Below are 24,179 nucleotides of genomic sequence, written 5' to 3'. Positions count from 1 at the left end.
ACTCACCCGCATTGGTTCATAGTATTTTCTTAGTTCATTTAGTTTTTGGTATTTTGAATGCAGAAATGGCTCAAATGGTTCGTGGCTCTTGTTGTCGTTTGCTTTCATATCCACGAGGAACTCAACAAGCTAAATGTTCATGTTGTGAAACAGTCATTGGTTCATAGTATTTTCTTAGTTCATTTAGCTTTTGGTATTTTGAATGCAGAAATGGCTCAAATGGTTCGTGGCTCTTGTTGTCGTTTGCTTTCATATCCACGAGGAACTCAACAAGCTAAATGTTCAGCAGCAGCAGCAGCAGCAGCAGGAGGAGGAGGAGGAGGAGGAGGAGGAGGAGGAGGAGAGGAGGAGGAGGAGGAGGAGGAGGAGGAGGAGGAGGAGGAGGAGGAGGAGGAGGAGGAGGAGGAGGATTAGCTGATTTAATGTGCCACATCAGCATTCCGTTCATTTGTTAACGGCGTCGAGTGATTATTTTTTAACAAATGATATGTTAGTGACCGATTTGAGGAGGAGGAGGATTAGCTGATTTAATGTGCCACATCAGCATTCCGTTGATTTGTTAACGATTTGTTAACGGCGTCGAGTCATTATTTTTTAACAAATGATATGTTAGTGACCGATTTGAGGAGGAGGATTAGTTGATTTAATGTGCCACATCAGCATTCCGTTGATTTGTTAACGATTTGTTAACGGCGTCGAGTCATTATTTTTTAACAAATGATATGTTAGTGACCGATTTGTGACTTTTCAAACATTAATAGTGAAAACGAACACTTAACTAAACATCAGTGACCAATGACGTAGTTTACTCTTAACAATGGTATTTTCTAGCTGACTCAAAGTTCATAGATTCTTGGGTAAATTATATGCGTGGTATCTTATATTTTTTATTTATTTAATTTTTGTTACCAATTCAAAAAGTTTTTGGTCCCTTATATTATCGGTCCTTTCCGTTTAATCTATTGACCGTTAACTTATGTTAACTCATTAACGAAAGTCTGAGCTGATAATTAGATTTTAGTATCAACTTAAAAAAATGTTTTTGGTCCATTATATTATTGGTTCTTTGATTTTAATTGACTAATCGTTAATTCATGTTAATTCATTAACGAAAGTATGAGTTGGTCCCTTATATTATCGGTCATTTGATTCCAATCTATTGACCGTTAACTTATGTTAACCCATTAACGAAAATCTCAATTAATAATTATATCAATTCATTCGTTAAATATTAACAACAAACAACTTGATTGAAGTAATTATATCGTTAAATAATTTGTTATAAAATTAACATATCGATGATTAAAGTAAAAAATTAATAATTAATTGGTAAATTGGCCTTTTTCGAATCGATCATTGTTTATCTGTTGCCTCCTACCATTTTCAAGTCTTTTTTTTTTGTCAAATTAAATCATCGGACAGAAATATAACATAACTATCGATGTTTTTGGACTCTCGATGTAAATTTATAACAAATTTTCTATCAATGGCAGTGGTGGTGGTCTTTTCCCGACCAATTCCCTGTCATTTTTTATTTTATTGTTGTTCAATTTTATTAATTTTTATAAATATTTTAACGTATTTAAAATAATATTTTCTTTTAGTCTTTTTTCTAGTAAAATGTATCAAAATTATCGATATTTTTAGACTTTCGGTGTAAATTTCTTTCATTGGTCTTATTATTGGTCTATAATTCTTCAAGATTTCACGATTGCTTGCTTTTCCGATACATGGTTCATTTGTTCGTTTACATATGACATCCTATTGGTTCTCAGACTGATGTCAGACGTAAATCTGATAATGCAATTTTTTCAATTTATCTTTAATATGTTTAAATATTTTTGAAATAATTTTTAATAATTAAATTAAATACTAGTATAAAAATGTATTATAAAAAATATTTTAATTTAGCATATTAAATTCATAAAATCGAGATTAAATTTTATCTTAGATACTTAATTTGCTCATGAAATTCTTTTAGATTCATTTGGTCCTTAAATTTGCTCTTCGGTACATGTCTTTTAATACTTTACAAGATATCTCCTTCCTCACACTAAAATTATCTTTTATTTAAAATCGAGTTCGAGTCTTTGTGCATGTAAAAAATTTCTGTTGGGAGACTCACCTACTAAAGTCAGGTGTATGCCGCGACTCGGTCCAGATTAATCAAGACAAAGCCTTGAAACCGTAAGACAAATATATATATATATATATATATATATATATATGAGAATATTGCCCTTAGTCATACTATATTTTATTAATAATTGTCGACACCATTTTTTAATACCATATAAAAATGTTAAATTCAACATTTTTGAAAAGATGATAGGAGTCACTATCGACCTTTAGATTAAGTATGTCGAATACCTAAAAAATGTCTTTTAAAACAATTTTGAGAAAAACCATTTTTAAGACGAAAATTAATTTGCGTTAATCGAAGCTTCATTTTTAAAGAATTGATAGTCGGTTACGCTTGGGAATGATTAACAACCCCACAGTACTCAAAATTGGTACTTAATTACTTATACGTTGTCATAGTGATGAAACTTGTGGATTCGAATCGAAATTTAGAGTATGATCTTTTTATTGAAAATCGAATAATTTATTTCAAATAATTTTTGCTGAAATTAGGTGTCTAATGTTTCTAAAGTTATACATTTAGGTGTCAACCGTTAAAAATCACTGTTAAGTGACACATGTCAAATTTTAATAATATCGAGAATTTAGTTAAAAAAATATTTTTTTTTTTGTATATAAAAAAGCACACAGTAGAACCCCAACCTTCACCCCCACCCCGTGCCTTCTCCCCTCCCCCACATTCCCTTTTTATGCCGACCGATAGTGACCATCACCGTCACCATAATCTGCACCGGCCTCAACCCTCAATTAAACCTGTAATGACTTTTTGTCGTAAACTACTGCCGTTTGTTGTGGAGAAATGTTCGAAGTTTAGTCAGATTTTAAGTCATCGTTGTTATTTTTCGTCGATTTTGATTGATCCCGATGTTCATATTCCACTCCTTCACTACCATTCGAACAACCGTCCAATTCTGCTCAAAACTCATCCTCTTCGTCGCTCTGTCGGTGTTCTTCCAGTGTTCTACCATGGTAATGGGGTTGAAATAAGATATTTTATTTTTTTGAGTTATTTTATAATTTTATTAAAAGTTTGGAGTTATTTGTAAATAAATTATTTTTTATTAAAAATAATATTTTTATTATTAAAAAATAAAAAATATAACGATAAACACTTAAAAGTGTAACGTAAAATAAACGTTAGATATCAATTTTTAATAATTTTTCGAAGTAAAATTTAAGCGTTTATTTTTGTATTAGGCCAAAATTTTATTAATAAAAATTGAAGGAAAGACCATTTCTTTTGGTGGCGGGAAACCCGCCTATAAACAACACTTCGTATTTGTGGGTAGCAACGAAAAGACAACAAGAAGGCGAAAGATATTTCCCTACAAAATACAAATAGACCTCACTTTCCATCAATTTCATTGCTTTTTTCTTCCAAATCCAATCCTCCATTTCTTCATCTCTTTCGATCTTCGATTTCATCTCTAAAAACCCATTTCCCAGAACCTTTTTTCTTCTTCTTTTTAAGGAATATTTGCGTGTAAAATTTGACCCCTTTTTTTCCATTGTTAAAAGAGGGTGTTTGACCTACCAACTTGTTCTGCATGTCGGCTTGTCTCTTTGTTTCGTGAATTATACGCAAGACAAAAAATCATTCGATCCCTTATTTTAACCTTTCTTCTTTTAAAATTGTAATTATCAATCAGTGTGAGATGAAAATGATTCTGATGGGCTTGAGCATCTAAACCCTAAAGTCAGACTCAGAGAACTTATTTCAGAGAAAAGTAAAGGTATGATCTTTCCTTTTTTGGTAAACTTCAGCCGTTTGCTTTTGCTGAAGTTGGGTTCTTGTTACTTGACAGTACCAGGATTAAATTGGTTTTATTTTTATTGAAGTTTCATTTCTTGTTATTTCGTGAATTTTGATTAGAATTGTTGAGTAATTAGGTCTTTTAAGCAAGATGAAAGCTTGGATATCGCCTTTATGAAGGTAAAAAACTGGATTAGAGTGTCATCTCCGGTATTCGATTCGGATTAATCGGTTGGATCGAATATTAAAAGAATCCCCCTTTTTTGGAATAATGGGGTTGAGCTTTTTTTTCATGCTATGTTCTAATTATTACTTTGACAAAGAAAGGTTGTTCTTTTCAATGATGATGTTTCTTATGTAGTTATTGCTCCTAGTTCTACTTTGTTTCCATTTATGAGTTTTCTATTAACCTTTTTCCCTTTTTTTCATTTTGGCTTTATCAGATGCTCATATGACTGCTTTAATTGAATTCTTTGCTGCTTTAATCTTTTGTTTTTTTCTTATTAAATTCTGAATTTCTATGAAATTCGTTTTGTTTTCTTTGTATCAGATTGCAGATGCACTTTTTCATTTTGAGGATGCAATTGAACTGAGGGAGTAATTGCTTTGTGTAGACGAGATGTCGAGAAAAACGGAATCTAAACCAGCTACGTCGAGTGTGATTGCAAGATTAATGGGACTTGATCAGCTCCAACCTCGGCAACCTGTCAATGAGCAGAGAAAGCTTCACAGAGTGCTTTCGGAGAATTATCTGTGTAAAGCTGCTTCGATAGGCGCTTGGGAGAAGTGCTCTTCCGGTGAACGCAGTTCGTTTTGGTTCGGTGTTGAAGAGACAAAGGGGTTCAAGGATGCATTTGAAGTAATAGAATCAGTAGAGATAGAAAAGGGAAGAGTAGACTTAAGATCGTCTCCGGAACGAAAGCATGTCAAAGGGTCAGGATTTGTGGATTCTACAGAGGGTTGTTCTGAACATGGTTTCGAGAAACCAGGTTATCTGATCGCCAAGCATTTCTATGATCAAGAGAATCCTAAGGTGCTTCAGAAACTCGAGAATGGTTTCGTAAAAGATTCTCGAAGGGAATACGGACATGATAGTACTTCTACGGTTCCTAGATTTCATCTGGAATCAAACAATGAAAGATGCCCTTCCTCTAGAAAAATTGTCATTTTGAAACCAAAGCCTGTAGAGGCTGAAACCGATAATAAACACGAAGGGTTCCTTGGTCACGGAAAAGGAAATTCGCATGCTCGAGTTAAGGAGAACTTTTTCAATGGTGTAAAATCCTCCACGCGTAGATCTATCCCTTCCTCTGAAACTTCTTTTGAGCCGCCAAGGTTAGGATTCAGTGGTGCTCAAGGTCTTACAAAAGAGCCAGAGTTCCTGATGGTTTCTTCCCAAAGTAACTCTGATGTGAACAACTGGGACAAGCCCTCATGTTACGACTTAGGCGGATCACATGTGGCTCGAGAACCGAAGCAACAAATCTTTGAAAGATGGAGGGTGAGTGAAGACTTTCGGGAGATTGGACTTGCTTTTGGGGGTAGGGGCAGAAGCAGATCACTTGGTGAAATGCTTGCATTGCCCGATCATGCTAAACGTGCAAACTTCCGTGGTCCTTTTGGCATTTGCAGTAAAGATGGCTGGAAAAACAGTGTCATTGGAGACTTGAACTCACAATCATATTCTACATCTGTTGGAAGTACTCTAACCAAGACTACCCCCAAAGCTTTACATGTTGATTCGTATTTGACTATTAGGTCGGTGTTTCCTTGGTCTATAAGGAAGTCAGTTAAGCAGGTTCCCAGCGGGAAATATTGTTCGAAACAAAGAAACTTGCAACCCAACTGCAAGCAGTCTCAATCTAGTCCAGACCTAGAATCGGAAAAGAATCACTTAGAATCAGAAAAGAACCACTTGCTAGAAGAAAATTCTACGTTTTCTGAAAACGAAATCATTCCAGTTGATCAATGGAATGACTTCAAGGATAGGAAGTTGTCTTCTGAGGATTGTGTGGTACCTGAGATGTACTCGGCTGGACCTCAAAGCATTGTCTCTGATATGGTGGTTGCTGTAGAAACCCCGGATGATGCCGCCAAGTCTACCGGAAATCATAACCAGCACCAGTTTGTATCGACAGACTGCGCTATGTCGGATAAAGACCATAATTCTGCTTTCTGTATCCCCGGTGCTTGGAGTCAACAGGTTCGATGTTGTTTTAAGTTTCCAATTAGTTTGATAGGATTAACAAATACTAGTATTAATTGCTTTTTAGGTATAGTAATCAATCTGCATTACGAAATTTAGGATATAATCTAGTAATTTACTTTATTACTGTCAAAATGTGGATGTGCAAATACAGTCGATGTGTGCATTACATGTGCACTGTATCTTGCAATCGATACGTCAAACTTTTAGTAACTCTCTTTGGATTTCACTGTAATATTTGCAGGAAGATATATCAATGAAAATATCCGAAGATGCGGAACAGACCCTGATTTTCAAGCTACCTTGGAGACAGCTAATCAGCCCAGTCCGGTTTCGGTTTTGGAAACACCATTCTTAGAAGGGAATTCATTGAGCTATAAGTGCTTTTTGAGTGTCACCGACAGCTTAAATGGTTAGTAAAACAGAAGGATTCCTTGACCTCTTTGATTTTTGTCCCACATTTTATCTATTTTAACTTTTTTATTCACGTTTACTAACAGATGTGAAGCGGCAACTCGAATTTATAAAATCGGAGTCAATTGAAGAATACTCTGAAGGACTGGGAATGGTTGTCTCAAGTGACGATGAAAATGATGTAGTAGATGAGCCTTTTAGGTATAAAGGAAATGAATATTCAACAAAGTTGTTTGGAGTTGCAGAGAGTAGGGATTTCTTCTATTTGGTCGATGTCTTAACCGAGGCAGGTTTTCATGATAGAAACCTGGATATAATCTTTAACGGATGTCAATCTCTAGAAACTCCGATAAGCCTGTCGGTGTTTGAGACACTAGAGAAGAAGTATGGTGAACAGATATCTTGGAAGAGGCCGGATAGGAGACTACTTTTTGACCGCATAAATTCAGGTCTAATGGAAATTCTGCAGCCATGCTTAGGAGTCCTCATGTGGACAAAACCTGTTGCAAGAAGGCTCAGCTATTCGCAGAACTCGAGAGAACTTGTGGAAGAGCTTTACAAGTTGTTGGTTAGCCGAGAAAATGAGGCCAAAGATGAAGAAAAGGACTCGTCGGAGAAAGTTTTCGGAAAAGACGATGGATGGTTATCCCTAGGATATGATATCGAAGCAATCGGTAGAGAAATAGAGCATTCATTGATCGATGAACTAGCAGCAGAGATTGTTACTTTGTTAGCCTTATAGATTTGATTTTTTTCAAAAGATGGTTTTGTCACATTTTTACATGCATCATCAAAACCAAAAGCAAGCCTTGTTCTTTTTTTTTTTTCGATTTTTCGCATTTGAATGTCGTATTATCGGGTCATTGAGAAAGTGAGAGAGATGTATGTAGGAAAAAAATTTGGTCTATGTCAGTCATGTTAGTGTATTGGTTCATTCTTTGCATTGGTGTGAAAACTCAATGTATGCATGCATATGTTATTGTAATGTTTGTTCCTCAAAGAAAGGAAATGCGAAAGGAAAGCAGATTCTATGTATATTCTTCCTCTTTTTTCCAGATGATTGTGTTCCTTTTCAACGATTTGCTGTAAATATTTGTGGACTGCCATTGATGACTGTGAAGAGCTCTGCAAGAAAAAGAATTATATTCTGCAATTTTTATACATGTTAATGAATATGGTTTACCACTTTTAGCTGACTCATCAACACCATCTGACCTGATCCATATGGACTACTCCACTTTCTATATCTAATGTTTTTGTTGAGATTATAGAAAGACTTCAACAACTCCATATATATATATATATATATAATTATATATATATATATAATCCATTCAGAAAAGAAAAGCACTAAAGCAAATCATCCTGAACTTGTAGCTATGGAAACCTACAAATTCATTTCTATACTTCTTTCCTTCACATTTGCATTCTCCAGTTCTGCAAGAATGCTTGATGAGCAACCCTCGGATCCGAACAAATGCGTTTGAAAATAAAAATATATAGAAATTTCAGAAAAAGAAAAGTTGGTATGAACTCATTTGTTCAGTGTTCTTGAGCATATAGCTATAACTAGGGCTAAACGAGCCATGTTGAGTTCGAGTATTACTGAACTCGACTTGAAAACTTTAAAATGAAGCTCGACTCTGTTCGAAAATTCGGGAGCCCAAAATTTTGAAGCTCGACCCGAACTCGAAACCATGAATTGAAGCTCGAAATAAAAAATTCTTAAACTTAACTCGTTTGAAGCTCAAACCCGAACCAAAACCTTAAGTACATAAAAAACTTTATATTGCATTTTAAAAAAATCAACACATAAATGTTTACATTATTAATAATTTAATTTTTTTTAAAAATAAAATTTTAATACATTATTTTTTTAGTTGCTCGTGAGCATCAAGTAGCTCGTTTTGGCTCGTTAAGAATTTGATTCAAGTGTTTATCGAGCTTTGACCGAATCAATTTCAAGTAGGTCACGATTTGTCTCGTTTTAATACTTAAACTATCAATTTTGATCAACCTCATGCACCCCTTTCTCTTCATCTGTCATTTTTATTAATCCATTCAAGAACAAATATTTTTTTGAAAAAAATATATAAAACATTTGATATATATATATATATATATATATATTACATTAAAGAATTCAACAACAAAAAATATAAACCTTAAACTAATGTTTTTTTAGATATTAGAGTATATTAAAGTTTTAATATGCATCATTTTATAATTTTTAATAGTCGAACGATTCAATAAAATAGTATCCTATAGTAGAGGTACCATTTGTGTACTTTACCCAAAAATCTAACTATAATTGTTTGACATTTATATAAATTTCTTATTAATATTTTTTTTTTTAAAAACTAAAATTTAAAATTTCTAAAAAACTCAAAATTTTATAATTTCTCAAAGAAAAAAAAACTTTAAATTCCTACGTCCTCCTATTCCTAAATCTTCAAATCCTTTTAAATTATCAAAGATCGAGCGATAAGTGGAGGTTTAGATGACTCAGATTTAGTTTGGTCAACGATATAGTCTCATCGATAATGACAAACAAATGATGATTCGATAAAATACGATTTCATAGGATGGAATTAGTAATTAAGTACTATGATTATTTTGTTTTGGATCATGATGTGGGACGACAAAGGGGCAAACAATCGATAGGAGCTCGACGATAGAAGAGATGATTGATAGTGACTGATTTAATGATGACATATAAGATATAAAGATCTGATGTTTAGTAGAAAGAATATCAATTCGGCAAAATTGAAAGGCGTCATGTAAATATAGTTGTTCGAACTCGAGACATCTAGAGAGAATAATTTTTCCTTTTACCACTTAAGTCACTTAATAAATTTAAGAAAAAAAAAACTAAGTAAAATTTATTAAATAATATAATCCACTTGCTAATTCAAAGAATTTTTGTTGATGAATCTCCGAAATGAATATACTATACAAATTTTTTTAATTAGTTTAAAATAATTATAAGATAATATTTATTTAGAATTTATTTAATTTATTGAAAATATACACTTCTATCAGTAATGCATTAAATAGGTTCATATTATACGATACTAAAATAACATAATTTTATCATTTATATAAGTAAGCCTTGGATATTTCCATTAAATTTTCAGTACTAAATGCATGAAACACACAGCCGTCACACGATAATATGCTACAGAGTTGAAACGATGAACCCCCGGTGATCCGCCGCAAGGCCGATATCACTCGGTGATCGTCAGGTAAACATCGAAATGCAGGATTGTATCCACACCATCGGTTATGTGTTGATCCTCCTGGTGTATAAGTGTCTCGACCGTGGCGTACCCTTTGGCGTGCTCGTACTTCCCGGTTCCACCGACCACAGCGATCTGCGATTCCGGCGACACCGTACGATGTACGCCGAAGAAACTAATGGTGTCCTCGATTTCGGTGTGGCCATGTTCACCTCCATGCAACATGACTGTCAGGGCAATGGTTTGGCTGTTACCATCTAATGAGCTAGCCAAATAGAACCCTTGTGCCCTGCCTAGTACAGTTGATCCTAACTCGTGCGCTTCGGTTAGTTCATCGTCGATGACGGTTATGGTACCGAACATGAGCCTCTGGAGAGTGCCGGGTGGGAGGTTTCCTGCGGTGACGAAAGGTTGGCTGCCGGAGTTGAGAACGTTGTCGTTGTCGCCGGTGTTTTGTAGGATAGCGCTGGTTTGTGCACCGGTTAGGCCTGATAGGAAAGGCACGTTGTTGGGGTTAATAAGGTTGTTGAAGTTGTTGATGTTGTTAACGTTCGCGCCAGTTAGAAGTGGGGCAGCGCCTTCTACCGGGAAAAGGTCGTTGTTGGTCTTGGAGAACGGTATGCCATTGATGTCCGAGTTAGCGATCACACCGGTCACCACCCTGGCCGATGGATGTGATCCACCTAGGATGTCATGCATGAAAAAGGACAATATAGGCTCATGTGTCCCAGGGTTTCCGGCCGTGGCACTTGTCGCATCCGCGGTCGAAGCTCCGGGACCGGATATCGGTGCTGCAGGAGTAGCTACCCGTGCCTCATCATCGTCAGGGGCAGCCACTGCAGCAGGAGATTCCGGGAGCGGTGGATCAACAACGTCGTCGTCCGGGCCGCTTGGGGTGGCCGCAGTGACCACTTGACCAGCAGGCTGAGGTACGTCGTCGACGACTTGCGGTTGTGCATCCACCTCATCAAGGACTCTTGTTGAATTGGTACAAGTGAGGGTGATAACCAGCAATTGTAAATAGATGAAGGCCTTGAAAGCTTTAGCCATTTTTAAGATTGTTTTAGCAAAGAAGAAGACTAGTTGATGGATAGAAGGAGAGATCTTCACTTGCCAATATATATATACATACATACATACATATATATATATATATATATATATAAATGAGAAAGTGGATTTGTTGATATGAAGTAGTTCAAACTCTTTTATATTGAGAAGTGTTTTTGGTTAGAAAAACCTATTTCTAATATATGATTAAGGACGATATGAGTAGGATGGAATTTAACCCGAATTCGATGAGTTCTGACCTTATCCGATCTGATAAGGTCGGATTTTTTATAAAAAAAAGTTCGGGTTCATTTCGGGTCAGATTTTTTAAAGGCCAATGTCGGGTCGGGTTCAAGTGGAGGTAGAAAAGACTCCGATCTGACATGAGGATAATAATGTAATTTTTTAAAAAATTATTATTATTTAATTAAATCCTTATTTTTATATCGGGCCGGGTCGGAGTCGGGTGTAAGATATATATTTTTCGAGTCGGGTCGGTTGGAGGTTATAAGATTTTTGGGTCGGGTCGGATTCAGATGGATGATACATATTTTCGAGCCTAACCCAACCTGTTGCCATCCCTAGATATGAGTCAGATTGGGTTGAGTTTTTGACTCATTCGAATATGATTCTAATATAGTACCTTACCACTCGTCATCTAACTTGACTCGAATTTAGAAAAATTCCACTCAATCTGATTTTTGAGATAAAAACTCATATCTGATCCGACCCGATATATATCTATATATAAAAAAAGAGAGTGGATTTGATGATATGAAGTTGTTCAAACCCTTTTCTCTTGAGATGTGTTTTGGTTGGAAAAAACCTAGTTCTAATGATATGATAGAACGACAAATACTGTCTCATAAAGAGTATGGAGTTGGTATGGTATGACTCTTCCTCACCAACCCAACCTTAATACAAAACAGCATGGAATTGTTGTTTATGTTATTTTATTCGATCTGAATTTTGATACGTCTTCGATACGAATTTGTTTTATGATAATTTATTGTGTTCGTATTCGTTTATTTTTACGATAAATTTTACTTTAAAAAAAAATCGATGTATATTCGAATATAACACGAGATATGAACTTTTTAATATATAAAATATAAATATTAATTTCTTTTTTTAACTGCAATTTATAATTCAATTTAGAAGGAAAGATTTCGGAACGATAATCGTAAATGTTGAGATTTAAATTTTATCGTAAGATATTGTATGTATAAAATAAATTAACTTTCGAATTCTTTGATTTCTTTTTATAATAAAAAACAGTTCATCAAGATAACGTTGAGTCTTATTTTTGTTACTTCTTAGCTATTAACTGAGATGAACATTGAACAAAAGAAGCATGTTAACTCCTTGTTTCACAACTTTAACTGTTGCATAGCCGTTTGCACCGGCATATTTCCCGGTACCACCAATGACAGCAATATGCGACTCCGACACATCTCTCCGGTGTAACCCGAAAAACCGTAACCCGTCTTTAAACCCGCCATCCGCGAAAACCGTAGTCATTGCCATCATGTGGCCAGCATCAACTTCGGAACTTGCAACATACACCCCTTGTGCTTTTCCTAATGGTCGCCGCCGCGCCGAATTCCAGCTCCTGAAGAGTAGCCCTAGCCGGGAAATACAATCCGAGGTTCGGAATATCGAGCGTTCTAGTCGACGAACTTTCGGGTCGGGTTCGCGGATCGGGATGCCTTTATTAGGTGGGAAAAGGCCTAAGGGCTTTGAAAATGGGAGTTGGCTTGTGAGTTGTGGAGATGGCGGTCGAGAAATGTTGAGCAAATTCGGCATGGAAAATGAGATCTTGTGATGTTTACCGTGATGGTGATGATGATTCGACGATGGGTTTTCGAGATTCCCAGACGAGGATGAGTTATTGACGATGGTGATGAAGAAGATTAACAAGCATGGAAGATTGGCCATTGAATGGAGGATTAATGGGTACTTTTTGCACTTAAAGTGACCAAATATTTGTTTCATTTATAAATGGACATGAGATCTACACTCAAAAGTTTCGACAAATCCTATGAAATCAATTTTCTTTAGAAAAAAATAGATTCGAGTCAAGTTTATGTTAGTTTAAGATAAAAATATTCAACACGAAATAATAATATAATTATTCGTTGTACATTTAAAAGTAATTACAATAATAATTCTCTCTCTTTTTAATTAAATCTTTATTTTTACATAATAAAAATAAATATATCTCATCAATAATATTTTTTTTTTATAAATTTGGAGTTAGTAGAAGACGATATCTATGTAAAGATAATTATCAACCTCGTGATATTGGACTAGAGATGGGTATGGGTCGGGTTGGGTCGGATTTTCTGTCCACCCGACCTCACCCGAAAAATATACACCTTCCACCCGATCCAAACTGACCTAATTTTTTGAGATAAAATCCAAACCTGACCCGAAATAATATATTTATTAAAAAATATTATTTTTATTCAATAAAAATAGGGATTTAATTGAAAGAAAACAATATATAGAAGTGTATTATTACAATTATGCCTAAATATATAAGGTAAAATTACAATTTTATTTTCAGGTGGGGTTAACTATTTTCACCCTAAACTCAAACTTGATCCGACCCGTCCCGAACCCATAATATTTAAAAAATATCCGAACTGATCGGGTTGGGTCGAGTTGGAACCCGTTAGATTCGGATCTCATGCACATCCCTACGTTAAACGCTCACACCCGTAACATTCATGATGTTCGAATTCAGGTCTTCAAGAAACAACAACAATTTATTTATCACAAAATTTACTTCCTCGTCAATAATAAATTTAAATGTGAATTGAATGATTAAAGTTGGTGTTGTTGTTGTTATTTTGTTAGTAAAAAAGACCATTTTATTGTTAAGTTGTTTTTGTTTTAGACAAGAAATTCTATCGTACGACAGTCTTAATATACGGTTACTATCGAAAATGTTATTTTTTTATATTTCCTGTAAAAATTACTTAAAACATTATTTTTTACCTAAAATATTTTTTAATATTTCCGGTAAAGTACTCAATATTAACATTTTCGATAAAAAAATAATATTTTAAGTAACGTTTTATCGGATATATTAATAAATTCAATAAAACACTCAATAATAATATTTTTAATAATAATAATAATATTTTAATAGTCTTTTACCGTAAATATTAAAAAATAATAACATTTCTGACACCTTCTTTTGTTGCGTGAGGCTTCCCCGTTTTAGACGGTATAATAAAGAGTTGGGATAAACTTCAAATGAATTTGGGCATCTCCTTCGATTTGTATTTTAGGGTTTCTATTCCGATTATTGTTTGAACTTTTACCGCAAGAAAATTCCCAATTATTTTCATTTCTCAGTTTACTTTCACTCACTGTCACGAGCTTCGAATGAACCACTTTTAAAACAGCAACCCAAACCCCCTTTCTAAATCTCAAAAACCCTAACAACCGATGTATCTCTACAATTTAACTCTTCATCAAGCCACCGGCATCGTTTCCGCCATAAACGGAAACTTCTCCGGCGGTAAAATCCAAGAAATTGTCGTCGCCCGTGGCAAGATCCTTTCCCTTCTCCGACCCGACGAACTCGGTAAGCTCCAAACGCTTCACTCCGTCGAAATATTTGGCTGCATACGTTCTCTAGCTCAGTTCCGGCTAACCGGAGCTCAAAAGGACTATATTGTAGTAGGGTCTGATTCGGGTCGGATTGTTATACTTGAATACAATAAAGAGAAGAATGTCTTTGATAAAGTTCACCAAGAAACTTTTGGGAAATCTGGGTGTCGACGGATTGTCCCGGGTCAATACTTAGCCATTGACCCGAAAGGAAGAGCTGTAATGATTGGTGCTTGTGAGAAGCAGAAGTTGGTTTATGTTTTGAATAGAGATACTGCTGCTAGGTTAACCATTTCTTCGCCTTTAGAAGCTCATAAGTCGCATACGATAGTTTACTCGATCTGTGGGGTTGATTGTGGATTTGATAACCCTATTTTCGCTGCAATCGAGTTGGATTACTCAGAGGCGGATCAGGATTCTACGGGGGTGGCTGCTGGTGAGGCACAGAAGCATTTGACTTTTTATGAACTTGATTTAGGGCTTAACCATGTGTCGAGGAAGTGGTCGGAGCAGGTTGATAATGGGGCGAACATGTTGGTCACAGTTCCTGGTGGTGGTGATGGGCCGAGTGGGGTTTTAGTTTGTGCTGAGAATTTTGTTATTTATAAGAATCAAGGACATCCAGACATTAGAGCAGTGATTCCTAGACGTGCTGATTTGCCAGAAGAACGTGGTGTTTTGATTGTGTCTGCAGCTACACATAAGCAAAAGTCGATGTTCTTCTTTCTTTTGCAGACAGAATATGGGGATATTTTTAAGGTTACGTTGGAACATGGAAATGATGGAGTTACGGAATTGAAAATCAAGTATTTTGATACGATTCCGGTTACGGCTTCAATGTGTGTGTTGAAAACTGGTTTTCTATTTGCAGCTTCGGAGTTTGGCAATCACGCCTTGTATCAGTTTCAGGCTATTGGAGATGACCCTGATGTTGAATCATCATCATCTACATTGATGGAAACAGAAGAAGGTTTCCAGCCAGTGTTTTTCCAGCCAAGAGGGCTTAAGAATCTCGTTAGGATTGACCAAGCTGAGAGTCTGATGCCAATAATGGATATGAAAATTGCTAATCTCTTTGAGGAGGAAACACCTCAGATATATTCACTCTGTGGACGTGGTCCTCGTTCGTCATTGAGGATACTAAGGCCTGGTTTGGCCATCAGTGAGATGGCTGTCTCACAACTTCCTGGTGTACCAAGTGCTGTGTGGACGGTAAAGAAAAATGTTACTGATGCCTTCGATGCATACATTGTCGTGTCGTTTGCCAATGCGACTCTTGTTCTTTCCATTGGTGAAACAGTTGAAGAAGTTAGTGATAGTGGTTTTCTTGATACTACTCCCTCTCTTGCTGTTTCATTGATTGGTGATGATTCACTTATGCAAGTTCACCCAAATGGTATTAGGCATATAAGGGAAGATGGACGTATTAATGAGTGGAGAACTCCTGGGAAAAGGACAATCGTTAAAGTCGGCTCAAATGGGCTTCAAGTGGTTATTGCACTGAGTGGAGGTGAGCTCATATACTTTGAGGTGGATATGACCGGCCAATTGATGGAAGTGGAGAAGCATGAAATGTCTGGAGATGTGGCATGTCTGGACATTGCCCCTGTTCCTGAAGGAAGACAGAGGTCCCGCTTTCTTGCTGTTGGTTCGTATGATAATACAATCCGTATATTATCTTTGGATCCTGATGATTGTATGCAGGTTCTGAGTGTTCAGAGTGTATCTTCACCTCCCGAGTCTCTTCTTTTCCTTGAAGTTAAGGCATCGGTTGGCGGGGAGGATGGTGCTGATCATCCTGCCAATCTTTTCCTCAATGCTGGTCTGCAGAATGGAGTTCTATTTCGGACAGTAGTGGATATGATTACCGGGCAACTTTCTGATTCCCGTTCACGGTTCTTAGGGCTGAGAGCCCCAAAGTTGTTCTCTGTTAAAGTAAGAGGCCGACCTGCAATGCTTTGCTTGTCTAGTCGACCGTGGCTTGGTTATATTCACCAAGGGCATTTTCTGTTAACACCCCTTTCTTATGAGACACTTGAATTTGCAGCCTCATTTTCATCTGATCAGTGTGCCGAAGGTGTTGTTGCCGTGGCTGGGGATGCATTGAGAGTTTTCACCATTGAACGTCTTGGAGAAACCTTCAATGAGACTGCTATTCCTTTGAGATATACTCCTAGGAGGTTTGTTTTGCAACCGAAGCGGAAATTGTTGGTAATTATTGAGAGTGACCAAGGATCATATACTGCAGAAGAGCGTGAAGCTGCAAGAAAGGAATGCTTTGAGGCTGCTGGAATGGGAGAAAATGGCAATGGTAATATGAACCAAATGGAAAATGGCGGGGATGATGAGGACAAAGAGGATCCCCTCTCTGATGAGCAGTATGGTTATCCAAAGGCAGAGTCGAACAAGTGGGTTTCTTGCATTAGAGTTCTTGATCCAAGGACAGCTACCACAACTTGCCTTTTGGAGCTTCAGGACAACGAAGCTGCTTTCAGTGTATGTACTGTGAATTTCCATGATAAAGAGTATGGAACTCTCCTGGCTGTTGGCACAGCCAAGGGTCTCCAGTTTTGGCCCAAAAGAAGCTTGGTTGCGGGATTCATCCATATTTATAGGTTTCTAGAAGATGGCAGATCACTTGAACTTCTGCACAAGACACAAGTGGAAGGTGTTCCTCTTGCTTTATGCCAGTTTCAGGGAAGATTACTTGCTGGGATAGGATCTGTGCTCCGATTATATGATTTGGGGAAAAAGAGACTGCTTAGGAAATGTGAGAATAAGCTTTTCCCCAACACTATTATCTCTATCCAAACTTATCGTGATAGAATATATGTTGGGGATATCCAAGAGGTATGGTTTTTGAGTTTTTCTGGATTCTCAAATCTTTCTCTTTTTACTTTGTGGGTTTTACTTTTCTTACATGTATTAATGTATTCATATTTAATGCTTGGCTTGTATGTGAATTTGGTAAAATTGATCAACCAATTTAATATATAGGTTATGACTGAAAGTAAGAAGGATTTGCAAGGTCTTTTTCGAGCTCTCTTGGTTCTTAAACTGCAGTCCACTTCGATTTTATGATTCCACTGTTTTGCTTTCTTTGTCAATTTTTCTCAGACCGATGATAAATATTGTCCTTTATTGCAGTCTTTCCATTTTTGCAAGTATAGGAGGGATGAAAATCAACTGTATATATTTGCCGATGATGTTGTTCCAAGATGGCTTACTGCATCATACCATATGGATTTTGACACCATGGCTGGCGCAGACAAGTTTGGGAATGTCTATTTTGTGCGGCTACCGCAAGATGTATCGGATGAAATAGAGGAAGATCCAACTGGTGGGAAGATAAAATGGGAACAAGGGAGGCTCAATGGAGCTCCTAACAAGGTAGAGGAGATAGTTCAGTTTCACGTCGGAGATGTGGTAACTAGCTTGCAGAAGGCATCTCTTATACCAGGTGGCGGAGAGTGTGTTCTTTATGGGACGGTAATGGGGAGCTTGGGGGCATTTCTCCCATTCACTTCCCGTGACGATGTTGACTTTTTTTCTCACCTAGAGATGCATATGAGACAAGAACACCCTCCGTTGTGCGGACGAGATCATATGGCTTATAGATCTGCTTATTTCCCTGTCAAGGTGAACCTCCTGCTTCCTTGTACATTTAATTGAATCATTTCTTTATGAAATCATACTCTCACTGTCGTCTATGACTGAACTTGATGGCTATAGCCCCAATTTTTACATATTACTTCAGGTTTTACAACCTTGAATTGATCTTGCAGGATGTGATCGATGGTGATTTGTGCGAGCAGTTTCCTACACTACCTCTGGATCTGCAGAGAAAAATTGCCGATGAGTTGGATCGTACTCCTGGGGAGATACTGAAGAAACTTGAAGAAGCCCGAAATAAGATCATTTGAGATGACTGATGGCATCTAAGTTTAAGGTAGCTTCAGTTCCCCCTCCTGTTTGGTTTATTTTATGTAATCAAGTTTAGATTATCATCGCTTGAACCACTATTAGTCAATAATAGTTAGTTTCCGTCTATTGTGATCATCACTCGAGAGTAGGTCCTTTGTTTACATGTCTTTCACCCGGACTGTGGGTTACCGATCGCGGCTAAAAAGGCTTTAGCATGTCGGAATGCAAGGCGGGCTAGTGGTTTTGAGGCAAAAACCAGTGGTTAAGTTGCTGCAGAATTTGAGTATTTGTTGCTGTTGCTGTTGCAGTTGCAGTTTGTAACTTGAGTATCTTATGAATTTGTTTGTTAATTCATAGATAGAGATTGATTCCTAATGCCCTCCTCTTGCTGCGACTTAAAAGGACTGATTTTAAAAGGCTTAAATATGCATATGAAAATTCTCATATTTTCTTAATTTGGTATCTAAAGGTTTTTTTTTTAATTTAGTATTCGAACTTTCGTTCTACTTTTTATAACACTGAAGTCCGAGACATACGTCTCTAAATGAGACAAGATAGATCATAAGTTATTCGAGTTTGACTAGGTTAAAATTTGATTAATACACAATTTGAATGGACTTAACTCTAATTATTAACGAAATTAAAATGAGTTATTTGATATTTTTAAAAACAAGTGAGCAAATTGAACAAATAAGATAAAGTATACAAATTGTTTTCAATTATAGGATATTGTTTTGTTGAGTTTCTCGATAATTAAAAGTTATGAAATAGTTTTCGACTATAAGGTGTTGTTTTGTTGAGTTTCTTGACTATTAAAAGTTACAAAATTATCATCTGACTATTTATATATTTCAAATTTGTCTTTTGTTTTAAATGGCAGTCATATGAGTTGAATGTTAACATGCTATGAGTTGAATGTTAACATGCTGATTGATATATGATAATCGTTTGAGATTCCGAGATCATATTTTATCATATCAAAGTCAGAAATTTAACATCAAGTTCAACATGTCATCATTTTTAACGAAAAATGACGAGTTTGGAGTATATAAATAGTGATGTGACCGTTTTGTAACTTTTAATAGTTTGAGACTAAAAGAAACAATATCCTATAGTCGGAGGATTACATTGTAACTTTTAATTGTTGGGGCTCAAAAAATATAATTGAGGGATCATTATGTATTTTACCAAAAAATATTTTTTTAAAATTAAATTATTAATAATATTGAGATTTATATGACATTTTTTTTAAATATATTATCAGGTTTTCATGTATTTAATGTTTATTTTTGAACTTGAATCGAGCTCAAGTTCAAGCTTCAATTAAGCTAAGTCTGAGAATATTCGAAGTTTGAGTCTTTTCAAATTCGAGTCGAGTAGATTTCAACTTTTGGTTCGAGTTTGAATTAAATTTAATAGTCTTAAACTCACAAATTTTCTAATCAAATTGAGCTCAACAATACTTGAATTCAATTTAACTCGTTTATAACTCTACGACGAGTCATATGTCGTGTGACAATAATAATATAAATAATATATATTTAAAAATTTATTATATTAGTTGATCAAATATTAATTTAAAAATTTATATTATGTTTATAAATAGATTATATATTATATAGGAAACATATTATATTCTATCTATAAAGGCAAATACGTATTTAGTACATAAATTATCAGTTTTAGTTCGTTTTAGTACCTAAACTTTCATTTTTCCCAAATCATACCTAACGTTTAGTTTTCATTTGATTTTGGTACCCTACCGTTAAAAATTTAACGCGTTTAATACTTAAACTATTAGTTTTGGTCCGTCTTAGTACCTAAACTTTCAATTTTTTCAAAACTTAACTTTAAATTTTGAACGGAGGTACTAAAATGAAACAAAAATGAAAGTTTTTAACGGTGCTGTACTAAAATGAAACAAAAACGAAACCTTAGGTATGGTTGAAAATTGAAAGTTTAAGTACTAAAACGGACTAAAACTTATAGTTTAAGTACTAAACATGTAATTTACCCAAAGACTTCGTGGGCCAGAAAACCGTAAAAAAAACCCGGTCCGAGTTATTTGGTTTCTTCCAAGTTCCAAAACCGAACCATTTCAGCAGCAGACTTCACTTCACGGCTTGCCTCTCAGCAGTCGTTTAAAGGCAAGATCAATAATGTCTTGGGTCAAATTGAATGATTTCCAAGTTGGGACCAACCGGCTAACCCCTCTGAGAACATAAGTCACTGCTGCAGGTGGTTTCATTTCATCTGCTATCTGTTTTTCTTAATTAATACATTATTAATTAATTAAATAAATAAATAAATACAAAACATAAACATAAACAAACAAAAATCCATATTACGTTAAGGGATAATTAATTGTACCAAAAAAAGGGGATAATTAATTCATATAAATTAGTAAATTTTATCTAACAAATTTAAAATAGAGGGTTTAATTTGTTTAAATATGAAACTGACAGGGTTCTAAGAAGTATTTAAACAAAAATAATTAGGGTATTGCTTATTTTTTATAATGCCAAAATTGATAGGAGGTCAGAATTATTCAAACCGAACGATAGGGGATCAGAGCTTAACTTACCTAAGTTGAAAACTAATAGGGGCTTAAAAAGCAATTAAACCCTAAAATTTAAGGTGTCAGAGTTTAGTTTACATAGTTTCAAAACATTTAAGGACCTAAGATGTATTTAAATCTAAAAGTTTTTTTCCAGGAGGGTACCAAATTAAAAAAACCGAAAAAATCAAATACCAAATTTAATGAAAATTACACGTACCATATTAAAAGAATGGCAAATCTGAATACCGATTTGTACATCAACCCTTAATGTTTGTTAAAAAAGGGTAAATTACAATTTTCTTCAGTAAACTTTACTCTCTCCTATTTTACTCAGTGAACTTTTAAAGTTTTCAATTTCCTCACTGAACTTAATACATTGAATTTTTTAGTCACTGAATTTTACTCTCTTTCATATTTTGGTCACTTCGCCGTTAAATAGTTAACGGAGTTAAAAACGACGCCGTTTTGAAAAAAATAAAATTTTAACCAAAATGACGTCGTTTTGCATCTATATAACAGTCTATTTTAACGCCGTTAACTATTTAATGACCGAGTGAACAAAAAAACCCAATGCATTAAGTTCAATGAGGAAATAAAAAATATTGAATGTATACTGAGTGAAATAGGAGAGAGATTAAAGTTAAGTTACCAATTTTGTAATTTACCCTAAAAAGCATGTTAAAAGATCCAGATTTGCAGGAGGACCAAATCGAAAACATGTTTGTAAATTTTCCATCTCACGCGCATGAGCAAACACGTACCTTACACATGGGGGCAACCAAAACGGCGCCGTGCCAGTAGTCAGGCATCTTTTTGTGTAGAAGAAGAGCAACGGCTCCTCCCATGGATTCCCCTACCAAAAATCTCATCTTCCCTTTGTTCTCTTCGTTCTCTAACACAAACCTCACAATATATATAATATAAATATTCATCCGATACGAGTATATTCAATATTTCATCGAATTTCATAATTTTCTTTACTTAATACTCGTATCAAGTTATACATTCAGTATAAGAGCATACTGATATATTCATTGAAAATAATACGACTCTCATTCTAAATTGATCACCAATTGTTTTAATCTTCCAACTCTATCATCGAATTCATCCAAATGTGTAATTAGTTCCAACCATAGTTTAACCTAATTTTTTCTCGAACATATAATAATTTAGCTTTGTCTAATGGTTTTATTAACATGGATGTGATTAGTATACACCAAGAGTTAGGGATAAAATTGAAATGTTCAAAAGTTTTGGAACCGATTCAGGATGAGGGTCATAGTTTGAGGATAAAATTGTAATATACAAAAGTTTGAGGACTAATTTAGAACGAGGGTCATAGTTTTGAATAAAATTAATTTTTTAAAAAAAGATGATCATAATTTGAGGATGCGTGACGTAATTAACTTTTTTGTTTCTGTCTTGTCTAAGTCCGACCATATATTATTCAGACGAATTACAAGAAAATGAAAAATCCGAGCAATGTAAATTATTGGAGAGGAAATGTGGAACTCACCACAGATACTTGAGAAATGAACACTACAATCATGCACAATAGAATCAAAATCTTCAATGTATCCATGCAGTCCAGATGATTTCCCATGCCCTTGATAATCTATACCATAAACTGCATATCCTTCTTTAACAAACCTTATTGCAGTACCTAATGTAACACACAGATTCATCGTTCAAACTCCGATATAAAGATCGAAAAACCCGATATAAAAATCGAGACTTTCGTAAAGTTTTTTAATGACATACTGCTCATGGTGATGCTACATTCCATGGCATAGCCATGGCAGATGAAGATCAAAGCTTTGGGTTCATCTCTCTTTGGAACCCATTTGCATGTGAAGAGCTTTAATCCATGTGAATTTGTGATGAACTCCTCTTGGTAATTGACATTTTCATCTGGTTTTACCTGAGAAAATTTGTTTGGAAAAATTACCAAAACTTGATACAAAATCAGTATGAAAATTTGATGGAAAAGAACATACCAATGCCATGTTTTGAGAGGGTCTAGGATTGGCAAAAAAGAATTTATTTAATATATATGTGAAAAAAAATAAGAGTAACCCGAACTTTTGGATCGGATAATTTATTTAAAGTACTGAAAAATTGGATAAAAATATGTGGTGACGAAAAATGCCAACTGAATTAAAATTCAATGGTATAATTAGAATAAGATCTTAGGTACCAACAACCAGTTGGTCTGGTGGGATGAGGTACTAGGTTCCTTAAGCAAAGGTCGGGAGTTCGAATCCTGACGTTTGCGAATGGAGCAAATTGGGTTGGGAGGGTCGCCCTCGCCTCTGCAATACCCGATCTGGATTAGTTGGTCAATAGATCAAATATCAATGATTAATTAAAAAAAGATTTTAGGTATTTAACATATTGACTTACCTTTTGGATGTGTTCCTAAATTTATGAATTAACCATTACATTACGAAAAAGGGTTAAAAGTTTGTTTAACTTCACAGTAATTTGTAAAATTAGTATTTTTGTTTTAGGTGAGAATGGATATATTTTATAAGGTACAGAAATTTTTACTATTTACAAGAAAGTGACAAAGAAGATGATGGAATTTGCATTCTTACCCAACTTTTTAGGTGACTCGTAGGGATTAAAGTACAAAGGTGATGAGAGGAGCCTTAGCTCATTCAATTGTTTTTTTAATCCTTTCTATGTAAATATTTTATTAGGTTCGTATTAGTTTTGAAATTAGGAGGGAAGAAAAACAAGTTATGTCATTTCATTTATGCGTAAAGTACGCAAATGTTCTCCACTTATAGGGTACTACTTTATTCAATCTCTCGACTATTAAAAATTATAAAATTATCCTCCGACAATAGAGAGTTGTTTTGATAAGTCCCGCGACTATTTAAAGTTATAAAATGGTAATCTGACTATTTATTATGTTCCGAACTCATCATTTTCTATGAAAAAAATTGGTAGTTACGGTTAGGGGTGTGCATTATCGGATATCGGATATTATCTGATCCGAATTTTCGGATCAGATATCCAAATATCCGGATCCGATCCGATTTTTACAGATATTGTTGGTCATCTCCTCCAAAGCACAAGCTACATTTTGATAGATATTGTTGACCATCTCATCGGAAGCAAACCGCCAGTTATCGGACTCTACGATTGCCTTCAAGCAAAGGAAGGAGCCGGAACTCAAGCTCTCTTGGGAAGCCAAAAGAGATTCCGAAAGAGGCATACAAAGTGAGTCGGAACTCAAGCTCCCTTAGGTTCTTTCAAGCA

General features: G+C 35.3%; 5 protein-coding genes across 6 annotated transcripts in view; 2 read left to right on the top strand and 3 right to left on the bottom strand.

Annotated features, from left to right (window-relative positions):
• The first annotated feature begins 3,793 nt into the window (after positions 1 to 3,793).
• Positions 3,794 to 6,818, top strand: LOC120176435. The gene is made up of 5 exons (XM_039182866.1): positions 3,794 to 3,875; positions 4,446 to 5,613; positions 5,644 to 6,098; positions 6,346 to 6,513; positions 6,602 to 6,818. The coding sequence occupies exons 2-4, from the start codon at positions 4,515 to 4,517 to the stop codon at positions 6,457 to 6,459; spliced, it is 1,668 nt and encodes a 555-aa protein (XP_039038797.1). The 5' UTR covers positions 3,794 to 3,875; positions 4,446 to 4,514; the 3' UTR covers positions 6,460 to 6,513; positions 6,602 to 6,818.
• A 2,902-nt stretch (positions 6,819 to 9,720) lies between these two features.
• On the bottom strand, positions 9,721 to 10,836 carry LOC120176436 (dirigent protein 9-like). Its single transcript, XM_039182867.1, has one exon. It carries the CDS (start codon positions 10,802 to 10,804, stop codon positions 9,743 to 9,745), a length of 1,062 nt encoding a protein of 353 aa, XP_039038798.1. The 5' UTR covers positions 10,805 to 10,836; the 3' UTR covers positions 9,721 to 9,742.
• Positions 10,837 to 12,127: 1,291 nt separating this feature from the next.
• On the bottom strand, positions 12,128 to 12,742 carry LOC120176571 (dirigent protein 18-like). The gene has a single exon (XM_039182980.1). It carries the CDS (start codon positions 12,740 to 12,742, stop codon positions 12,128 to 12,130), a length of 615 nt encoding a protein of 204 aa, XP_039038911.1.
• Positions 12,743 to 14,048: 1,306 nt separating this feature from the next.
• Positions 14,049 to 18,755, top strand: LOC120176434 (spliceosome-associated protein 130 A). 2 transcript variants are annotated; one of them, XM_039182865.1, is made up of 4 exons: positions 14,049 to 17,278; positions 17,576 to 18,067; positions 18,214 to 18,377; positions 18,502 to 18,755. In XM_039182865.1, the coding sequence occupies exons 1-3, from the start codon at positions 14,264 to 14,266 to the stop codon at positions 18,349 to 18,351; spliced, it is 3,645 nt and encodes a 1,214-aa protein (XP_039038796.1). In that variant the 5' UTR covers positions 14,049 to 14,263; the 3' UTR covers positions 18,352 to 18,377; positions 18,502 to 18,755. The 2 variants fall into 2 exon arrangements, with proteins under 2 accessions (XP_039038796.1, XP_039038795.1); XM_039182864.1 differs by having other exon boundaries at positions 18,214 to 18,755.
• A 1,713-nt stretch (positions 18,756 to 20,468) lies between these two features.
• The window catches only part of LOC120176570 (caffeoylshikimate esterase-like), a 5,731-nt gene continuing 2,020 nt past the window's right edge, over positions 20,469 to 24,179 (bottom strand). The window contains exons 2-6 of the mRNA XM_039182979.1: positions 24,022 to 24,101; positions 22,674 to 22,833; positions 22,429 to 22,575; positions 21,674 to 21,804; positions 20,469 to 20,612 (exon numbers count right to left, since the gene is read on the bottom strand). Coding sequence (XP_039038910.1) covers positions 20,469 to 20,612; positions 21,674 to 21,804; positions 22,429 to 22,575; positions 22,674 to 22,833; positions 24,022 to 24,101 — 662 coding nt within the window. The remainder of the gene's footprint in view (positions 20,613 to 21,673; positions 21,805 to 22,428; positions 22,576 to 22,673; positions 22,834 to 24,021; positions 24,102 to 24,179) is intronic.

The sequence above is a fragment of the Hibiscus syriacus genome, unplaced genomic scaffold (assembly GCF_006381635.1).
Source record: "Hibiscus syriacus cultivar Baekdansim isolate YM2019G1 unplaced genomic scaffold, ASM638163v2 tig00112249_pilon, whole genome shotgun sequence".
NCBI classification, from domain to species: domain Eukaryota; kingdom Viridiplantae; phylum Streptophyta; class Magnoliopsida; order Malvales; family Malvaceae; genus Hibiscus; species Hibiscus syriacus.
This window is presented reverse-complemented; position numbering and strand designations above follow the sequence as displayed.

Coding starts and splice junctions, on each gene's coding strand:
- LOC120176435 (XM_039182866.1), top strand. CDS start 4,515: ATGTCGAGAAAAACGGAATCTAAACCAGCTACGTCGAGTGTGATTGCA. Junction 5,614..5,643: donor AAGTACTCTAACCAAGACTA/CCCCCAAAGCTT, acceptor TTGATTCGTATT/TGACTATTAGGTCGGTGTTT. Junction 6,099..6,345: donor CCGGTGCTTGGAGTCAACAG/GTTCGATGTTGT, acceptor TAATATTTGCAG/GAAGATATATCAATGAAAAT.
- LOC120176436 (XM_039182867.1), bottom strand. CDS start 10,804: ATGGCTAAAGCTTTCAAGGCCTTCATCTATTTACAATTGCTGGTTATC.
- LOC120176571 (XM_039182980.1), bottom strand. CDS start 12,742: ATGGCCAATCTTCCATGCTTGTTAATCTTCTTCATCACCATCGTCAAT.
- LOC120176434 (XM_039182865.1), top strand. CDS start 14,264: ATGTATCTCTACAATTTAACTCTTCATCAAGCCACCGGCATCGTTTCC. Junction 17,279..17,575: donor ATGTTGGGGATATCCAAGAG/GTATGGTTTTTG, acceptor CCTTTATTGCAG/TCTTTCCATTTTTGCAAGTA. Junction 18,068..18,213: donor CTGCTTATTTCCCTGTCAAG/GTGAACCTCCTG, acceptor TTGATCTTGCAG/GATGTGATCGATGGTGATTT.